The sequence below is a fragment of the Ictidomys tridecemlineatus genome, chromosome 10 (genome assembly GCF_052094955.1).
Source record: "Ictidomys tridecemlineatus isolate mIctTri1 chromosome 10, mIctTri1.hap1, whole genome shotgun sequence".
In the NCBI taxonomy this organism is placed as follows: Eukaryota; Metazoa; Chordata; class Mammalia; order Rodentia; family Sciuridae; genus Ictidomys; species Ictidomys tridecemlineatus.
In genome coordinates, this window is record NC_135486.1 from 110,502,089 (window position 1) to 110,518,719 (window position 16,631).

At 49.0% G+C, this 16,631-nt stretch overlaps 2 protein-coding genes and 1 pseudogene across 6 annotated transcripts in view; 1 reads left to right on the forward strand and 2 right to left on the reverse strand.

Moving 5' to 3' along the window:
• Ptcd1 (pentatricopeptide repeat domain 1) overlaps positions 1-12,211 on the reverse strand; it is a 30,699-nt gene extending 18,488 nt beyond the window's left edge. For both annotated transcript variants that reach the window (XM_078023729.1, XM_078023728.1), the window contains exons 1-2: positions 11,118-12,211; positions 8,880-8,983 (exon numbers count right to left, since the gene is read on the reverse strand). In XM_078023729.1, coding sequence (XP_077879855.1) covers positions 8,880-8,902 — 23 coding nt within the window. In that variant the 5' untranslated portion in view covers positions 8,903-8,983; positions 11,118-12,211. The remainder of the gene's footprint in view (positions 1-8,879; positions 8,984-11,117) is intronic.
• Positions 16-16,375, forward strand: Cpsf4 (cleavage and polyadenylation specific factor 4). 4 transcript variants are annotated; one of them, XM_005339735.5, is made up of 8 exons: positions 16-252; positions 4,186-4,236; positions 5,968-6,120; positions 8,137-8,232; positions 8,653-8,746; positions 10,579-10,651; positions 12,205-12,375; positions 15,455-16,375. In XM_005339735.5, the coding sequence occupies exons 1-8, from the start codon at positions 150-152 to the stop codon at positions 15,521-15,523; spliced, it is 810 nt and encodes a 269-aa protein (XP_005339792.1). In that variant the 5' UTR covers positions 16-149; the 3' UTR covers positions 15,524-16,375. The 4 variants fall into 4 exon arrangements, with proteins under 4 accessions (XP_005339792.1, XP_021575388.1, XP_005339793.1 ...); XM_005339736.5 differs by having other exon boundaries at positions 17-252; positions 12,280-12,375; XM_005339737.5 differs by having other exon boundaries at positions 18-252; positions 12,283-12,375.
• LOC120887282 (large ribosomal subunit protein P1 pseudogene) lies at positions 3,463-5,923 on the reverse strand (annotated as a pseudogene).
• Positions 16,376-16,631: the final 256 nt, after the last annotated feature.

Here is a 16,631-nt window from a genome sequence, read left to right on the forward strand (position 1 = left end):
CTCCGGGCGCTCCCGGCATCCCTCGGGCGGCGGCGGCGGCGGCGGGCAAGGAGGAGGAGGGTCGTGTGTGGCGGCGCCGGTGGTGGGCAGTGGGTGCGGGCGGCCAGAGACCTGAGGGGGAGCCGGGCCGGGGAGCCGCCGCCGCCGCCATGCAGGAAATCATCGCCAGCGTGGACCACATCAAGTTCGACCTGGAGATCGCTGTGGAGCAGCAGCTCGGGGCGCAGCCGCTGCCCTTCCCGGGCATGGACAGTGAGCGCGGGGCCCCGGCGGGCGGGCGGGCGAGACAGGCTCGGACCCGAGACTCAGCGTCCCGGGCCCTTTCCCCTCATGTGGGACCCCTCTCCCTCGCCCGGACCCGGGAGCCCCTTCCTCGGACCCTGGATCGCCTGGGGCTGTTCGTGATAAGCTTTAGGGCGGCAGGACTATGTCCGTTGTCCCCGTAACTCTTGAATGAAGGCGCATTCTCCCAATTTGGAAACCTCCACATACACACCCGCTTCTCCAACCAGAGAGAAGTCCCTTCCCACCTCCCTCACCCCAAGCGCCGCCTTATTGCTTTCACCAAAACCGGGCTGTTCCAGGAGCCCAGGGAGGGAAGAACCAGCTCTCTTTCGCTCCAGGAAACCCATAATAGACCTTCGGATGCCGTTCTTTTCCTAAGACTCCCCACTCCTGTGAGATCACTCCTGGTTCTGGATCTATCAGCTTTTCCACTGAAACCCAACTCTGGGTCATTTATTGTACCCAGGCGGATATATCGACCCTTGTTCTGAGATCCCTCTACTCTCCCTCTTCACATAGGGGCTCCTGGCTTCTCTATCCTCACTTTCAGCAGATTAATTCTTAACTCCTTTCTGAGTTAATGACAGGTATAACACTAAAGCTCAAGGAGCTCATAGAGGTCCAGGTGGGAGAGCAGTTTTGGGCAAAGCCAGGAGATCTCTCCAGGGTTGCATCCCCTCTCCCATGACTGCCAGGGGACTGCAGTTGGTGCTCTTCTTCCTGTCTCTGCAGCCTCATTCCCCTTCTGGCAATCAGGGCTTCCAACTTGAGTCTATCCCCTCCTGCTGATACTCATGTGCCAAACAATGTTTATGCTCAAAAAACAAATTCAAATCATTTTACACACACAGACACCTCCTGCAAATAACTCTTCAACTTCAGACGCGCGCGGGCGCGCACACACACACACACACACCCACCCACTCACACACTAGGACTTCTGACTTTTTTCCCCCCTATGGTACTATGGATTGAATTTAGGGCCTTGCAAGTGCTAAGTAAGTGCTCTACCACTCAGCTACATCTCCAGCTCTCTTTTTTTTATTATTATTATTATTATTTTGAGATGGTATCTCCCTAAGTTTTGCTGAGGCTGGACTCAACCTTGTGATCCCCCTGCCTCAGGCTCCCAGCCAACCGGGATTACAGGCATACACCATAGCACTTGGTCCTTCTGTCTTGTTTTGTTTTTAATATGCCTTCTCCCTGTATTGCCCAGGCTAGTCTCGAATGCATGGACATAAATAATGCTCCCACCTCAGTCTCCCAAGAGTTGAGATTACAGGCATGTACCACGACTCCCAGCCTTTTCCTGTCTTGATGACACTGGCTTGAGGTCATGGAACAATCCAGGAAAGGCAACTCATCTCTCCATCATTCTACAAGCCTGTGGGAGCAGGTGCAATGATAAGGATCCCACATATCTACTCCTAGGGATGGTCAGGTCAGCACAAGTGCCTCCCCAGCCCAGGGCCTCAAACTTGGTAGCACTCACTGTTTGTGATCATATTCATTATGCTAAAGCCCAATGAGACTATGATCCTTCCTCACTCTTCCCTGCAGTTCATTCCCATCTCAGTTTTGCCCCTGAGGTATTCTCTTATACAATCTGCCTGACACCAGTCCCCAGTACTGTGGATTTCTGACTTTAAAGAATGAAACTCTGAAAAGAACAAGACTAAATACTCTTAAGTGATACTTTTTTTTTCTTTTTTTTTTTTTTTTGGGTACTGGTGATTGAACTCAAGGACACTCAACCACTGAGCCACATCGCCAGCCTGTTTTTTGTATTTTACTTAGAGACAGGGAGTCATTGAATTGCTAAGCACCTCACTGTTGCTGAGGCTGGCTTTGAATTCATGATCTTCCTGCCTCAGCCTCCAGAGCCACTGGGATTACAGGCGTATGCCACTATGCCTGGCAAGTGATACTTTTTTTTGGTACCAGGAATTGAACTGAAGGGCACATGACCACTGAAGCACATCCCCAGCCCTATTTTGTATTTTATTTAGAGACGGGGTCTTACTGAGTTGCTTAGCACCTCGCCATTGCTGAGGCTGGCTTTGAACTCGTGATCCTCCTGTCAACCTCCCAAGCTGCTGGGATTACAGGCTACACCACCACACCTGGCATGCAAGTAATACATTTTTTTTTAAATATATATTTACTTGTAGATGGACACAATACCTTTATTTTGTTTATGTAGGTATTTTTTGTTTGTTTTTTAATGTAGTGCTGCAGATCAAACATTGTGCTTCATGTGTGCTAGGCAAGCACTCTGCCACTGAGCTACAACCCCAGCCCCCCCAGTGATGGATTTTTTAACACAAGACTTTTCAAGCTTTTTTAAAAAAATATTTATATTTTAGCTTTAGGTGGGCACAATATCTTTTTATTTTATTTTTATGTGGTGCTGAGGATCGAACCCAGTGCCTCACGCATGCCAGGCGAGCACGATACCACTTGAGCCATATCCCCAGCCCCTTTTCAAGCTTTTTAAAGTGCAAATAATGACTCTCCTCTAACTTCCTGGTAACACCTCTAAATACAACAGCGTTAACTCTATAGTAGCAAAATCTACCTGCTGCTTATAAGCCATAGAATCTCTTCTATGGCTTAGCAAATGGGTTTCATATATTCTGTTGGTGGCTTTTCAGAAATTTTGAAATGCCTGCCAATAAGAAAAACAGCTCTTGAAGCAAAAGAGAGTTTACCCTAGAAGTTGTGGCTGGTGAATCCTGGACTCAGAATAGCTGGCCTCAGGGTCCCATAGACTTCTACTGTACTCTGCCTCTGTGGTCTTGCTTACCTTCCCAGAACCGGCTACACCTGGGCAAAAGAAAGGCCATGCTCCTTTAGTAATGATGTGTTAATGATGCATATTAAGAGCAGGTCTGAATCCATGTCTTTACTTACAGTCTTTCTTCAGGACTGGCATCTCATAGGCACTTGCCTCTGTTTCTGTAACCTGTCTCCCTTCATAGGCCCCATTTGCTTGTTGATATTTCCTATGAGATCATTTCCTCCTTCTTAAGTGCCATGAATTAGCCCTCCTGGAAGGTCTGAGCTGGGGTAATTAACCTATTTTTGTGATCTTGTACTCCATCCTACCTTCCTCAACCACTCTTAACTCTTGTTGTTATTTTGTTTTTGTAGAGCAGATTCCCAGAATATCAGTAAAGTTCAGCTTTTTATTGAAGATGTTACAAAAGAGGTTTAATCAAAAAGACCAAAGCCCATAGCATCATCAGAGTCCTCAGGTTCTTCTTTCTTCTCCTTAGCTAGGGTAACAGTGGTGGAGAGGTCAGGACCTCCTGCCAGTGCCTTATCAGCTGCCAGAGCAAGTCCACCAGCCCCAACATTGCCAATGAGGCTCCAGTGTTGGTATTGACCAAGGCCTTTGCAAATGCATCAGGCTAAAAAGGTTCACCATTTACACCAGCTGCTTTAATGAGGGTATTGATCCTCTCTGTGACAATCACCTCATCATCCTGCAGGACAAGAGCAGAGTAGATACAGGTGAACTCAGAGATGTAGGCCATGGTGTCCTGTATGTTTCTAGTCACCAGATGAAGTAAGGGTATCACCCCAATGTGACCTTTGCTTCCTGGGAAGGACCATGTACCTGGGTGGCATCTGAGGAAAAGCCACTCTTCAGCTTCTAATACCTTGAAAGGTCACTTCCAGGAGGTTCTCAGCACTGACTGATGCTCTGTCTCAATGTGCATGTCTCATTTTGCAAGGAATGACTGAAATAAGTGGTTTTTGCCTGACTTGGTTGGGCTTTGCATCTTTTGCTAATGTTTCCTGTACCCTAGGTCAAAGGCCAGAATAAACCCTTCTTCAGTCATTGCAAATAGCACTTTGCTTTGGTTGATGCTGCTCCCTTTCTTTTTACAGAGTCGGGGGCTGCTGTCTGTGAATTCTTTTTGAAAGCTGCCTGTGGCAAAGGTAAGAGACTTCGGTTTTCTAAAATGCCCCTTCACCACCTTGTCCCCTAGCAGACTTGTAGGTCACCAAGTCTCTGACTTGTGTTGCCTTCTGTAGACTAACAATGTCATTAGTTGAATAGGCTAGGAACCTGATGGGGCATCCCCAAATCTAAACACAGGATTAAACCTGGCTCAGATGCTGCCTTCTCACCTCAGCAGAGAAGAAGCCCCAGCACTGAGGCATCCGGGAATGTTCTCAAGGTACCAGAGTTACTCTGTGACTGAGCCCAGTGAATATAGGCCTCTTTGATTCCATTCTCTCCGGCTTTCTGTCCACTGTGGCTTCTTAGCAAAGGACCCTGCAATACTCCTTTTGAGGTCTTGTTTGTACTAACCAGGTCCCAATACACACTGTTTGAGCCAGATAGCCTGTTAATTCTGGGCATGTATATGTCTGGGCATTTTTCACCCTATAGGAAAATTTATTTAGGAAACTAAATCAGAAAGTGGACAAGGAACACAGGACTAGATCAAGAGGATGGATCTAGAGGATGATTTGGGTTAGTTTTGGTTGCATAGCAGTCATTTGTCACTAAAGCAGGTAGATGAATTAGCTCAGTGTCATACTGTATGGTCAGGATATCATTCCCCCACTGGGCTCCTGGTCTTATTTCCATGTGTTTGCTTATTTATTCTACACTCTGACCAGCCACCTTGTGTGCCACAGCAATCCTTAACAGCTATTTGTTAGTACAGTAGCCGCTACCCACATGGGCCTATTCAAATTGAAATTAAAAAAAAAAAATGTACCTCAGTGAGATAATAATAATTCAAATGCTAAATAGCCATGTGTGGTTAGTGGCTGTCATGCTGGACGGCAGAGATGTAGGCCATTTCCTTCCACTCTTACAGAAAATTCTACTGGACGGGCAAGCATAGATCTTTCCTGCTTACAGCTTCATTCTTGTTGGGCCTTCCCTGTAGTCCTGCTAGGATACCAGTTATGTCTGACATTCCCCGAGGATGACTCTATCACATTTGGGCAGTACAGGTCCTGCTGCAGAAGGACATCTCCCCTCATTTGCATATATTAAATTTCTTCCATTTTAAAGTTGATCTGGAGGCTTAAAAGTGAGCATTTCTAACAGGAGACAACTCCTATCTGGACTCTAGGCTTCTCTTGGTGGTCCTCTTTATCCTTTAGGGTTTCTCAAACCCCAGTCTTTGTTTTACCAACCCTGTGATTTTCCTGTATAAGTGTACCACTGGAACTATTTTTAATTAAGGAATAAACTGACCCTGCAGCCCCACCCCAACCTAGGCCTGTTTTACCTTCATCTTACAGTAATATCTATGAAATCCTGATCTGATGTTTCAGTTATATTTTTCTAAAACACCTTAAACTAAAATACAGAGCTGTTAAACTGTTAAATGTTTGCTGGGGAACTAGAGTTGTAGCTCAGTGGTAGAGTGCTTGCGAGCTCATGTGAAGCACTGGGTTCAATCCTCGGCACCACGTAAAAATAAATGAATAAAATAAAGGCTTTGTGTCCATCTACAACTAAAACTACTGTTAAAGAGAATGTTTGCTGGTATAGTGCCTGAAACCACGTTGCCTTCTGCCAGGGGCACCTCCACCACCTCCTAGGGTGTGCTGCTTTCAAGTGGTTCAGAGAAGTGTGGGGTGAAGGCGCCTTCATTTCCCCAAGCCCATACCTCTCCTTACTCAGTGGCCCCTCTTCCTGGGCAGGGGGCATGTGCCCATTTCGCCACATCAGCGGTGAGAAGACAGTAGTTTGCAAACACTGGCTGCGGGGGCTGTGCAAGAAAGGGGACCAGTGTGAATTCCTGCATGAGTATGATATGACCAAGATGCCTGAGTGCTACTTCTACTCCAAGTTCGGTAAGGCGCATGAAACCCTGGGAGGCAGCACCAAGAACCCAGACCCTAAGGCCTGCTGCATCTCTACCTTCTCCCATATATCCAGTTTCTGATGAGAAACTTGGGCAGTGCCTACTAGCCCTAACTGGCTCTGTAGTGAGGGGGTATCATGGTGATAGCCCCTCATGTCTTTATAGTGCTCCAGAGTTTGGAGTACTTTTAGACACTGAGATTTACAAGGGTCCCATTAAGCAAATAAGCAGCGCAGCTGATCAGAGACTTTGCTTCTGTTCCTGGTAGCCTGATCCCTGAAATCCATGTCTCCATCCAGCTTGGTCATTGAGCACCCCTGGGTCTAAGTTGGTGCCTTATCTCTGGGAATGTGATTTGGGGTAATATCTTTGCCATCTTCACAGCCCTCAGAGTTGGTCTCCTGGTGGCAGTAAGCCCCACTCTTCACCTTAAAACAGATTGCTTTGAGCTCTGCATAGAGTATGTGACCTCACCTTTCCTGAGTGACTTGTGTGGAGAAGCAGGGGACAGAGTGGAAGCAGTGGTGCTGGTGTAGAGCTTAGTCCCCAGGGTTTATGACTGCTCTGACCTTCAAGGTGACCCAGAAAGAAGCTCTGTTGGTCAGCACGAGGGCTGGCTCTGGACCTAGGACTGCAGGCCCTATGTAGGGGCTGGGGCAGGAGGTTGGAAGCCTGTGGGAGGCTTTGCAGCGAGCTGAGTGCTGGGCTTGCTTTGCACTTTCAAAGCACTATTGTTAGAGGAGATGTTAATTACTTCAGCATCCCAACAGGCTTGGCTGCTGGCTTATTAATGATAGTTGTGGCTTGTTTTGTTGAGGCAGCATAAGCTATGAAGTCAAAGCAGACAGACAGAACTAGGACGCAGCCTTCCCAGCTTCCCATGGCTCCCACTGCAATGCTGGAAATGGGCTGAGCCTCCCATCTGGCCCCAGAGCTCTCCCTTGAGGGCATGTCTCTGCAGGCTGGCCTGAGGTTCCCTCCTTCCTGCTGGGCCCATCTCTGAAATCCCCTCTGCCTGCCTATTCCCTGTAGCTCCTGCCTTGGTGCAGACACATCACCTGCAACTTCTGTCACTTGTCCACAGATGTGTATTGGGGTCCCCTATACATAAAGGGATAAAGAGGACAGACTGGTCCTTGCCCCATGAGTTTTTACTTCAGTGGGTTGGATACAAAGGCAGCTGATAAGCCAGTGAGACAAGGAAGAAAATTTTTTATGGAAAGTGCTGGGAAGGAAATGAGCAGTGGTGAGACCAACATGGAATCTACTTCAGGCAGAGAGACCTGGGAAGGACTCTGAAGAGGAGTCCTGGGCTGGCAACTGGAGGGTAGGAAGGATTCATCTTGGGCAGCAGAGGAAACCAGAGTGGTTGAGAAGGGGGTCCCTAAGCCTGTGGTGGGCCGGGGCAGGAGTTTAAATGTCCTCTTGATCGTAAGCAAGGGTTAACATAGGTTGCAGAGCAGATCTGGAGGTGAGCGGGTGGTCAGCCAGGAAAGTCAGTATGTCCTGGTGCCGGGGGCCAGCTGGGCTGGTTACTTCTGAGAAGCACTAGTCTACGTGTGGTGTCATCATCTAGGCTTATCCCATGCCACCACATGGACACAGCCTTGAGCTCCCAGATCCTCCCTGTGTTTATCCTAAAAGTTAGAATTCCTTAGACCTTCCCCCATCCCAGCTCATAGATGGGAAGAGCTGATCAAAGTAGAATGGGAATTCCCTAGTCTCAGGTGCATTTGCATATCTGAATTGCTACACTGACCTCTGGGAAGGGTAGAACTATGGATTTTGATGAGAGCCTGCCCTGGGCCAGGCTCTGTTGATGTCATTGTCCCTCTCAGCAGCAATGATGCATGTGAGGGAAAAACTGTTACAGCCCCACTAAAATTCTGCCCTGGGCTCAGGGTTTGCCAGGCCAAGCCTGGACACTGGACCCCCTTGGGCCCTCTTTGCCTTGGGAACTCTCGTAGCACTGTTCTAGGAGGCCACATGTCTGGGTTTCCTACAGGGGAGTGCAGCAATAAGGAGTGCCCCTTCCTTCACATCGACCCTGAGTCCAAGATCAAGGACTGCCCTTGGTACGACCGTGGCTTCTGCAAGCATGGTAAGTGCTGGGGTAGGCTGGGCTTGGCCCCAGGAAAAAGGCCATACCCCTCCCTCTGCCCACATCACCCTAGGGCTGCCAGCTGGTGCTCCTGGGACATAACTCCATCTGTGCCATCTGTCCCAGTGAAACCTGAATTCTGTGGTCAGTGAGACTTTTTCACACTACTCCTTTCCCTCAGGCCTCCCAAAGAGGCTGTGTGGATGGCATTCTTGCCTGCAGTTTTAATGAGGAGCCCAGTGTAGAGAGGCCTTTCTGCCTGTTGTCCTCTATGAATGATAACCCAAGCCAGCCTGTGAAGCCACACTCTGGTTCTCTGTACCCCAGGCAGTCTGGGTGGGGCTATTAACTATTAGCAGGGACACCAAGGTATCCCCCACAGAGGGGGCATCTGAGTGACCCAAACATTGGGCTCTGCAGGTCCCTTGTGCAGGCACCGGCACACGCGGAGAGTCATCTGTGTGAATTACCTCGTGGGATTTTGCCCGGAGGGGCCCTCGTGTAAATTCATGCAGTGAGTACCCTGGCCCCAGCCCTGCTGCTGCCCCTTTGTCCTTCCTGGTTGCAGCTGGGCTTAGGTCACTGGGTGATGTCAGCACCAGGGCCTGGGGCAGGAGTGGGAAATGGGGGAGGAAATTACTACTTACGACCGCTGCTGCTTCTGGAGCATAAAATCAGCTGTGCCTAGGCCAGCATTTAATCTTCCATGGGTCCTGTGCCCTCCGGGAATCTGATGAAGGCTCTCCAGACCCTGTGCTCCAGAAAAATTCTCACATAAGCTATGATTTAGGGGGTTTAAGGACCTCAGGTAAGAGCTAGGAATATAGCTTAGTGGTAGAGCACTTGCCTAGCATGTGTGAGGCCCATCCTCAGCACCAAAAAAAACCCCCAAAAAACAAAAAAAAAACCTTAGGAGGGCTGGGGATGTGGCTCAAGTGGTAGCGTGCTTGCCTGGAATGCAGTGCGCTTGCCTGGAATGCGTGCGGCCCGGGTTTGATCCTCAGCACCACATACAATGATATTGTGTCCGCCAAGAACTAAAAAAAAATAAATATTAAAAAAAAATCTCTCTCTTAAAAAAAAAACCTTAGGAACCTGTGTCCTAGAGGAAGGGAATTAAAGTTTCAGGGCCTTCTTTGTGTAGGTCCTGTCTTGTGGTTCCATATGAAATAATTCATATAACTCTGGCAAGTGGGAAAGATGGTACTCACTTCCCACCTGAAAACCCTGGGGTTCAGGGCTCAGTCACTGGCCAGAGCACATGGTAGCATGTGGTGATACCTGGTCACAGATCTGTGGGCCCCTGAAGCCGGATTCTTCTTGCCCAGTGGGGTTAGTGACACTTTTTCAGGGTCATTGCCTTGGCCTTTAGAGCCCAGTGTATTTTTTTTTTTTTTCCTCCAGGGATTGAACCCAGGGGCACTTAACCATGAGCCACATCCCAGTACCTCCTCACACCTTATTTGTTTGTTTGCTTTTTGGTTGTTGATGGACCTTTTTTTATTCATTTATTTATATACGGTGCTGAGGCAAGCATTTTACCACTGAGCTACAACCCCAGCCCTCCCAGCCCTTTTTTGTATTTTATTTAGAGAGAGGTTTTGTTAAATTGCTTAGAGCCTTGCTGAGTTACTGAGTCTGGCTTTGAACTCACAATCCTCCTGCCTCAGCCTCCCAAGCTGCTGGGATAACAGGTGTGTGCCACTGTACCCAGTTCCTAGTACATTTCTTTCACTTAGTTGTTACTTAGGGATGGATTTTTGCATGAGGTGATGTTAAGACTACAGAGTGCCCATGCTGCCTCTGACCACTATGCTGAACCTGCAGCAAGAGCATAGTTACTGGTTGTTGGGGACCCTGGCCCCTGTCTGTGTGCAGGTAGCTGATGCTGTCACTGGCATCCGCTCCCTATATGAGCACCCATGAGCCTGCAGATGGTCTGGGAACTAATGCTTACAGGGTGAGCATGTCACCAAGAGGTCCTATACATTATTAGGACACTCCAGACAGATTCTTTGGGGAAGGGGCCTTCTGTGCACACAGCCCTTCCACAGCAGGCATACTCCAGGTGTGCCTGTGCTTACCTTTCTCAGAGCAGCACTTGCCCAAGGTCTCCTAGCTCTGCATAGGTAGAGCTGGGTCTGAGCCAAGGCCCATCAGTTCTGTTTTTCCTGCTGTTCTGTGGCTTCCCACAGGCATTGCTGAGTGCCAGACTTGCTGCCTCTAAGTGATTTGCGTTGCTTTTGCTTGGGCAGAGGTTAGGTGCAGTTTTCCTAGCACAACCTGACCTGTCTCCTCTCGTACCTTCTTCTCTGTTCTCAATCCCTCTGGCTGCCGGGTAACCAGCCCTCGATTTGAACTGCCTATGGGAACCACTGAGCAGCCCCCACTGCCACAGCAGACGCAGCCTCCAACAAAGGTACCGTGCCCCCGCCCCTCCTTGGCCATGCTGGTCCTGCAGAGAGAAACTCAGTGCCACTTCGGTGTGTAGTCTGCAGTGTACAGTATGCTATAGTCCCAGCTGGAGGCCTGTGAGAGGAGAGTGAGGGAGGAGGCAGGAGAGAAGGGAAGTGCCTTCAAGTTCTAGCAGAAAAATCAGGGAGAGCAGTTCACATATCTCCCTAGAGATGGAGAGCTTCTGCCAGAGCTGAATTCCCACTTGGCCTCATCCCTTGCCTCAAACCTAGAACCTCAGCAACATGAGGCCAAGAGCAGGATGGCAAACAAGATTGTGTGTCACTGTGAGAATGTGACAAGGTGCCACTGCAGCTCCATAGTGCCTGCCTCAGGAGCTGGGTAAAGGGTGGCCTGGGCCCACATCTCCTGCTCTTGTTTCTGTTCTTCCCTTTTAAATGGGGAAAGTGGGCTCTTAAAGAAAGACTTACCTGAGGGGCACCAGCAGGAAGGGGCTTGATGAAGTAGCACAACCAAGGCCAACTGTTCTTTGGCCAGTAACATTGCTGCTCCTTGGAGGTTCCAACCAAGAATAGGGCTGAAGGACTAGCTGGTTCCAGTTGTCTATTCAGGCCCACAGTGCAGTTTGTTGGTCCCCTCAAGCACAGGGAGAGAAGGAAATGCCATCAACAAATGAGGATCTACAGCAGCCCCCCAAAATCAAGGGCTGTGTGGGTTTGATTACCAGAGTGGGGGACTGGGCCCAGAGGAAGGGCTGGCCCAGGTGTTAGGCAGGGCCTCCAGTAGGCCCTCCGTGTAAACTGGTCTGCCAATCTTGAAGCCTCACCTCCTACCTGGTTGGGCTCTGAGTCAGTTGCCAAAGCCCCTCCCATTCTTCTTCATTGTCATGAGCTGAGCATCCATGAGGGGATGTGACTGCACTTGGCCTCCATTGATCCCCACCTTTAGGAAAGGCAGGAATTCCTGGGCAGGAATGCAGCGAACAGCCTGAGGTTCCTAGCTTGGGTCCTGCATTTAGAGGGCCAGAGCCAAGAACCCACCTCGTTGAGAGGTGGCCTTGCTGAGGAATCCCTGTCCCAGGAGCCTCCATCCCCTTCCTTCTTGCTACTCTCTAGAGGAAGGCCCTCTCAGCCCCTAGAACACAGGTCAGCATGTCAGGCTCCAACTGTTTTTCTGTGACTGTTGCTCGCCGTGTAGGCTGCTAAACATCTGGCTGAACCAAGCGTTCATCCTGACCTGAAGCTAGAACCTCAGAAACAAAAGTAAGGCCTGATCATGCCCTCGCCCTACTGCCCCAGAGACCTCCTCTTGTCTCTTTGGTGTTTTGTTTTCTACTTTTATTTTTCGTTTTTGTGTGTCTGCATGGTGTTTTTCGGGCAGCAGCTCCTGCCATCATCACCACAAGTTTCTTTTCTGCCCACTCCTGAGCTGGGCCATCGCGGAAGCCCTCTTCCTGCTGGTCATGCGGGAGCAGTCCCGCCCTTTTTTCCTGTTCCCATTGGTAGTCTGCGTGCACGTGTTTTCCACAGTAAAACCGTGTTGTGTAACTCTTTCCAGCAAAGTAACAATCCGCCATTACAAAGGTCGTCCTCCTTGATCCAGTTAACGAGTCAGAACTCTTCTCCCAATCAGCAGAGAGCCCCGCAGGTCATCGGGGTCATGCAGAGTCAAAACAGCAGTGCAGGCAACCGGGGACCCCGGCCGCTGGAGCAGGTCACTTGTTACAAGGTGAGTCCCAGGACTTGGGGACAGGGTGGGGTCTTCTCTCAGGTCATTGACCATTCCCTCCTTCCCTAGATGTGTGGTTGGTTACTTTTGAAAAGTGAAAACTTTGGTTTTTGCTGATTGTAAAAATAAAGGTGGGCCACTATAGTGGAGACCATCCTTCTTCCTCCAACACATCAAGACATAGTGCAGGGTAATAAAATATTGCTGCTAAATGAGTGGACTGTGCTTGCACGAAAACGGGAGATCTTTAAGTGCTAGGGAACAAAATGGAAACAACAAATGCAACAAAGAGTGATCCTTGAAGCTTTGTCTGCCCCACAGGCATCCTTAGATCATGCATCCAGGCATACTCAAGGGAATAGGACAAAGCTTTTTGCCTGTGCTGGAGGAACTGGATTGGGAACACACTCTCCACACCTCTTAACCTAAAGTGGGACACTCGGGGAAAGGGTGAATTTAAACAAATCTACTAGAAAACTTTCTCATTCCTGGCTGTGGGTGGAAAGGAGAAACAATTCCTTGGGAACAGGTAGTTGGTAGCTGATCCTTACATGATTTGGGGCCTGTGTTCACATCCTTAGTGAGAGCTAAAAGTCACAAACTGAGTTTAATCTATAATTGGCTTCCTTGGAGTATACCACGGGCTCCCAGAAGGAGCTCTGAGGGGTATATTCTCAACCCTAGCCATACAGAATCTCCACAGAGTTCCAAAGAATGAGTTCATGTTTAAAAACTCAGAAAACATAGCTGGATATAGTGGTGCACATCTATAATCCAAGTAACTCAGGAGGCTGTGGCAGGAGGATCATAAGTTCAAGGCCAGCCTTGATAACTTGGTGTAACTGTGTCAAAAGAAAAAAAATAAAAGGGGCTTGGGGGTGTAGCTCAGTGGTAGAGTACTTTTCTAGCATGTGCACGGTCCAGGACTCAATCCCCTGAACCAAAAAAAAAAAAAAGACACGGTGGCACATTCCTATGATCCTAGCAGCTCAGGAGGCTGAGGCAGGAGGATCACAAGTTCAAAGCCAGCCTCAGCAATTTAGGGAAGCCCTAAAAGCAACTTAGCAAGACCCTGTCTCAAGATAAAAAAGGACTGCCGATGTGGTTTAATGGTTAGGTGCCTCTGGGTTCAATCCCTAGTACCAAAAACAATAATAATAAAAACAACAGAAAGAATGTTTTTTACTCCACTATAGTTTTTGAAGTTTTTGCAGTAGGGTCTCATTAAGTAGCTGAGGCAATCCTTGAACTTGCAGTCTTCCTGCCGAGCCTCCTAAGTATGGGGAATATGGGTGTGTGCCATTGCACTCGATTTGTTTTTTTGCTCCTAATAACAGTGCTGTATAGTTTGTGAGCTTTTGTCTGATGTCACTGGCATCCATGTATGCAAGAGATAGTTCTAAGTCAAAGAGCATGTACTTAAAATGTCCATCCAGCTTGTCCTCAGGAAAGATTGGGCCCCAGGACTCTGCCACAGCAGCCAAGCATTCCTTGAGCTGCTCTGTCCAGCAGAAACTTGCATTCCTGGGGCTGAAGAAGGCAAGTGCTTAAAAGCACTCAAGGAAAAGTGTATCTGGATTCAGAGAAAGCCTCACTGGGGAAAGTTCTGAGCCTAAGCCTTAAGATATGAGAAGAGCAAGGAAAGGGAAAGATCTGGAAAAGGCAAGATGGGTGGAAGGCATGCCTCACTAAGTTGCTGAGGCTGATCTAGAACTTGAGATTCTCCTGTCTTAGCCTCCCAAGTCACTGGGATTACAGGTGTGCACCACTGCGCTCAGCTCATGCTGTTAATATTAAAAATACTTCATGGGAATCCTAGATTCCTGGGAACAATTATGAAGACCAATGGATGTTCTAGGTCCTGGGAGTGGGGCCTTGTGGTTATGCTTTCTGGTGATCATATTAGCGTAAGGGCCAATTATCCATGAAGTCGCACCTACAGATTAAACAGATCTTAAAAACATGAGACTGCAGTGTAGGATAACAGAAGAAATAGGGGCACTGGGTAGGGACAGTAGAACCCCTTTATATTGTTGCACACCAGGGAAGCAGGGAGTGGGGATTATGGGAACAAAGTTGGGGTGGGGAATGGGGATTAGCATCTGCACCCTCCAGATGCCTCTTGAGTCTCTTGTTTCATGCTTGAGGTTGCCATTCACTTAGATTTCCCTTCTGTTTTAAGTCTCACAAGGATAGAGACACTATGGGAGGTCCTGGTAATCAGCCAATATAAATCAGGGTCAGTGTTACATGTGTCAGAGGTGACACTATCAGCTCCACTCACCCAAGTCTAATCATTGTCCCATCTTTGACCCTGTGATTAAAACCTGTTCTCATGGGTAGCTTAGACAGTTGTGCAGGAGCCAGGAGGGAGCCTGGCACAGTGGCACACACCTATAAGCCCAGAGGCTTCTAGAGGCTGAGGCAGGAGGATTGAGAGTTCAAAGCTAGCTTCAGCAATTTAGGGAGGCCCTAAGCAACTTAGCAAGACGCTGTCTCTAAATAAAATATAAAAAAGGACTAGGGATGTGGCTCAGTAGTTAAGTGCCCCCAGGTTCAATCCGCAGTATTTAAAAAAAAAAAAATGGAGGAAAGCGTCAGTACAGCCCACCCTGTGTCCATAGCCATGGCTCCCAAAGCTGGGGAAGGAGCCTGGTAGCTTCTCTTGCGTTGTTCCCTCCCCCATCTCCTCAGGGAGGCCCCAGACGTTGGCTCAGAGGTAAGTGACTGACTGGCCTGTGTGCAGAGAGGGCCGAGAGCTCTGATGCCGTGGACTTCTCTTCATCCTGCTACCCACTTGTGAGTCCTTCCCAGGCAGGCCCAGGTCTGGTGCAGGTGAGGTACAGGCTGAAGGGGCACCTTGCTGGGCTCTCAGGTCACTCTGGTGACCTTGCTGGCTGCAGTTTCTGTACCACTGCACCTTTCTTAAGATTCCTCTGCTTGTGTTTGAAAGGAAATCTTGCCACAGAATTTCAGGGTTCTCCCTAGCTTGGTATTTGGTGGGTACTGCCTTAGTTGAAAATTACATTTGAAAATGGTGTTGTATTTTTCTCTCTCCTTCCCCTTCTACTGTTCCCAGTGTGGTGAAAAAGGACACTACGCCAACAGATGCACCAAAGGGCACTTGGCCTTTCTCAGTGGACAGTGATGGCAGCTGGAGTCAGCTCAGAGCAGCCTGAGGGGCCCTGCTGTTGGGTGTGTGCACTGCCTGCTGAATGTTGTGTTGGTGCAGCTGACTTAAAGCTGGCAAGCATGCTCACTGGGGCTTGTCGTTCTGAGGGGCCACAACTGTTAAGTTTCCTATCATTTTGCTGTAATCTCTTTTTAAAAAGGGACATGTGCTTCATTATGTCCCCAAGTCGACATCATGTTTGCCTGGGCTTCCACGCCTCTTTTTCTGGGACTCCCTGCACACCTACCCTCCAGGGGGAGGATGTAGTTGAGGAAGGGCTTGTGCTATGCTGTTGTGTGTGGAAGGTGGCCTTTCCCCTCAGGGGCTCGTTAAACACCAGTTCTTGGAGAGCCCAGGGATTGGTGGATCATTCAGAGCTGTGGCAGGTCATTCCTCCGCGTCCTGGTGAATCCTGAAGCTGTGCCTATCAATGTGATTTGAACAAGGGAGCCCTTCCTGACAAACTCAGTGCACTCACTGCCTCAGCCTAGCCCTGAGTCCAGGTGGCAGCAGTTGAGGGCTGCAGGGCTCTCTAATTTGAGGTTCTATCTTCTGGGCTTATTTTCTCATGGGGCCCTGATGATGTTGAAGGTATTCTTCAGCCAGAGCCACACACCACCCTTTAAATAGCTGATCCATTTGCGCCTACCTCCTGCTGATCAAGAGTCTGTACTGTCACTCAGACACCTGTGGCATGCAGAGGAGACTGCCCTGCCCTTGAGCCTGGAAAATGTGAAACCATCACCTGCAACCTGCTGGGCAAGTGGGCCTATCAAAGTTCAATTACAAGAACAATTTTTATGAAGTTGATTAAAGCTTGTTTTTTAAGCGGTGTCTCATTACTTATGGGGACTGTGTGCTGGGGAGACCCACTGGTTGCACTAGCTGCCTGGCATAAAGCGGTGATTGGTGCTTTCTCATCTCTTTGAAAGAATCTCACAAAGAGCAGTGGTGCTGCCTAGATGGGCCCTTGTACCCAAAGCTGGCAGGTCTCACCCCTGTCAGCTGTTGGGTGATGCCTATTCATCCAGATTCAGCCCTTCTAGGGGATCCTGGACATGACATTGCCCTCCCCAGCCTGTCC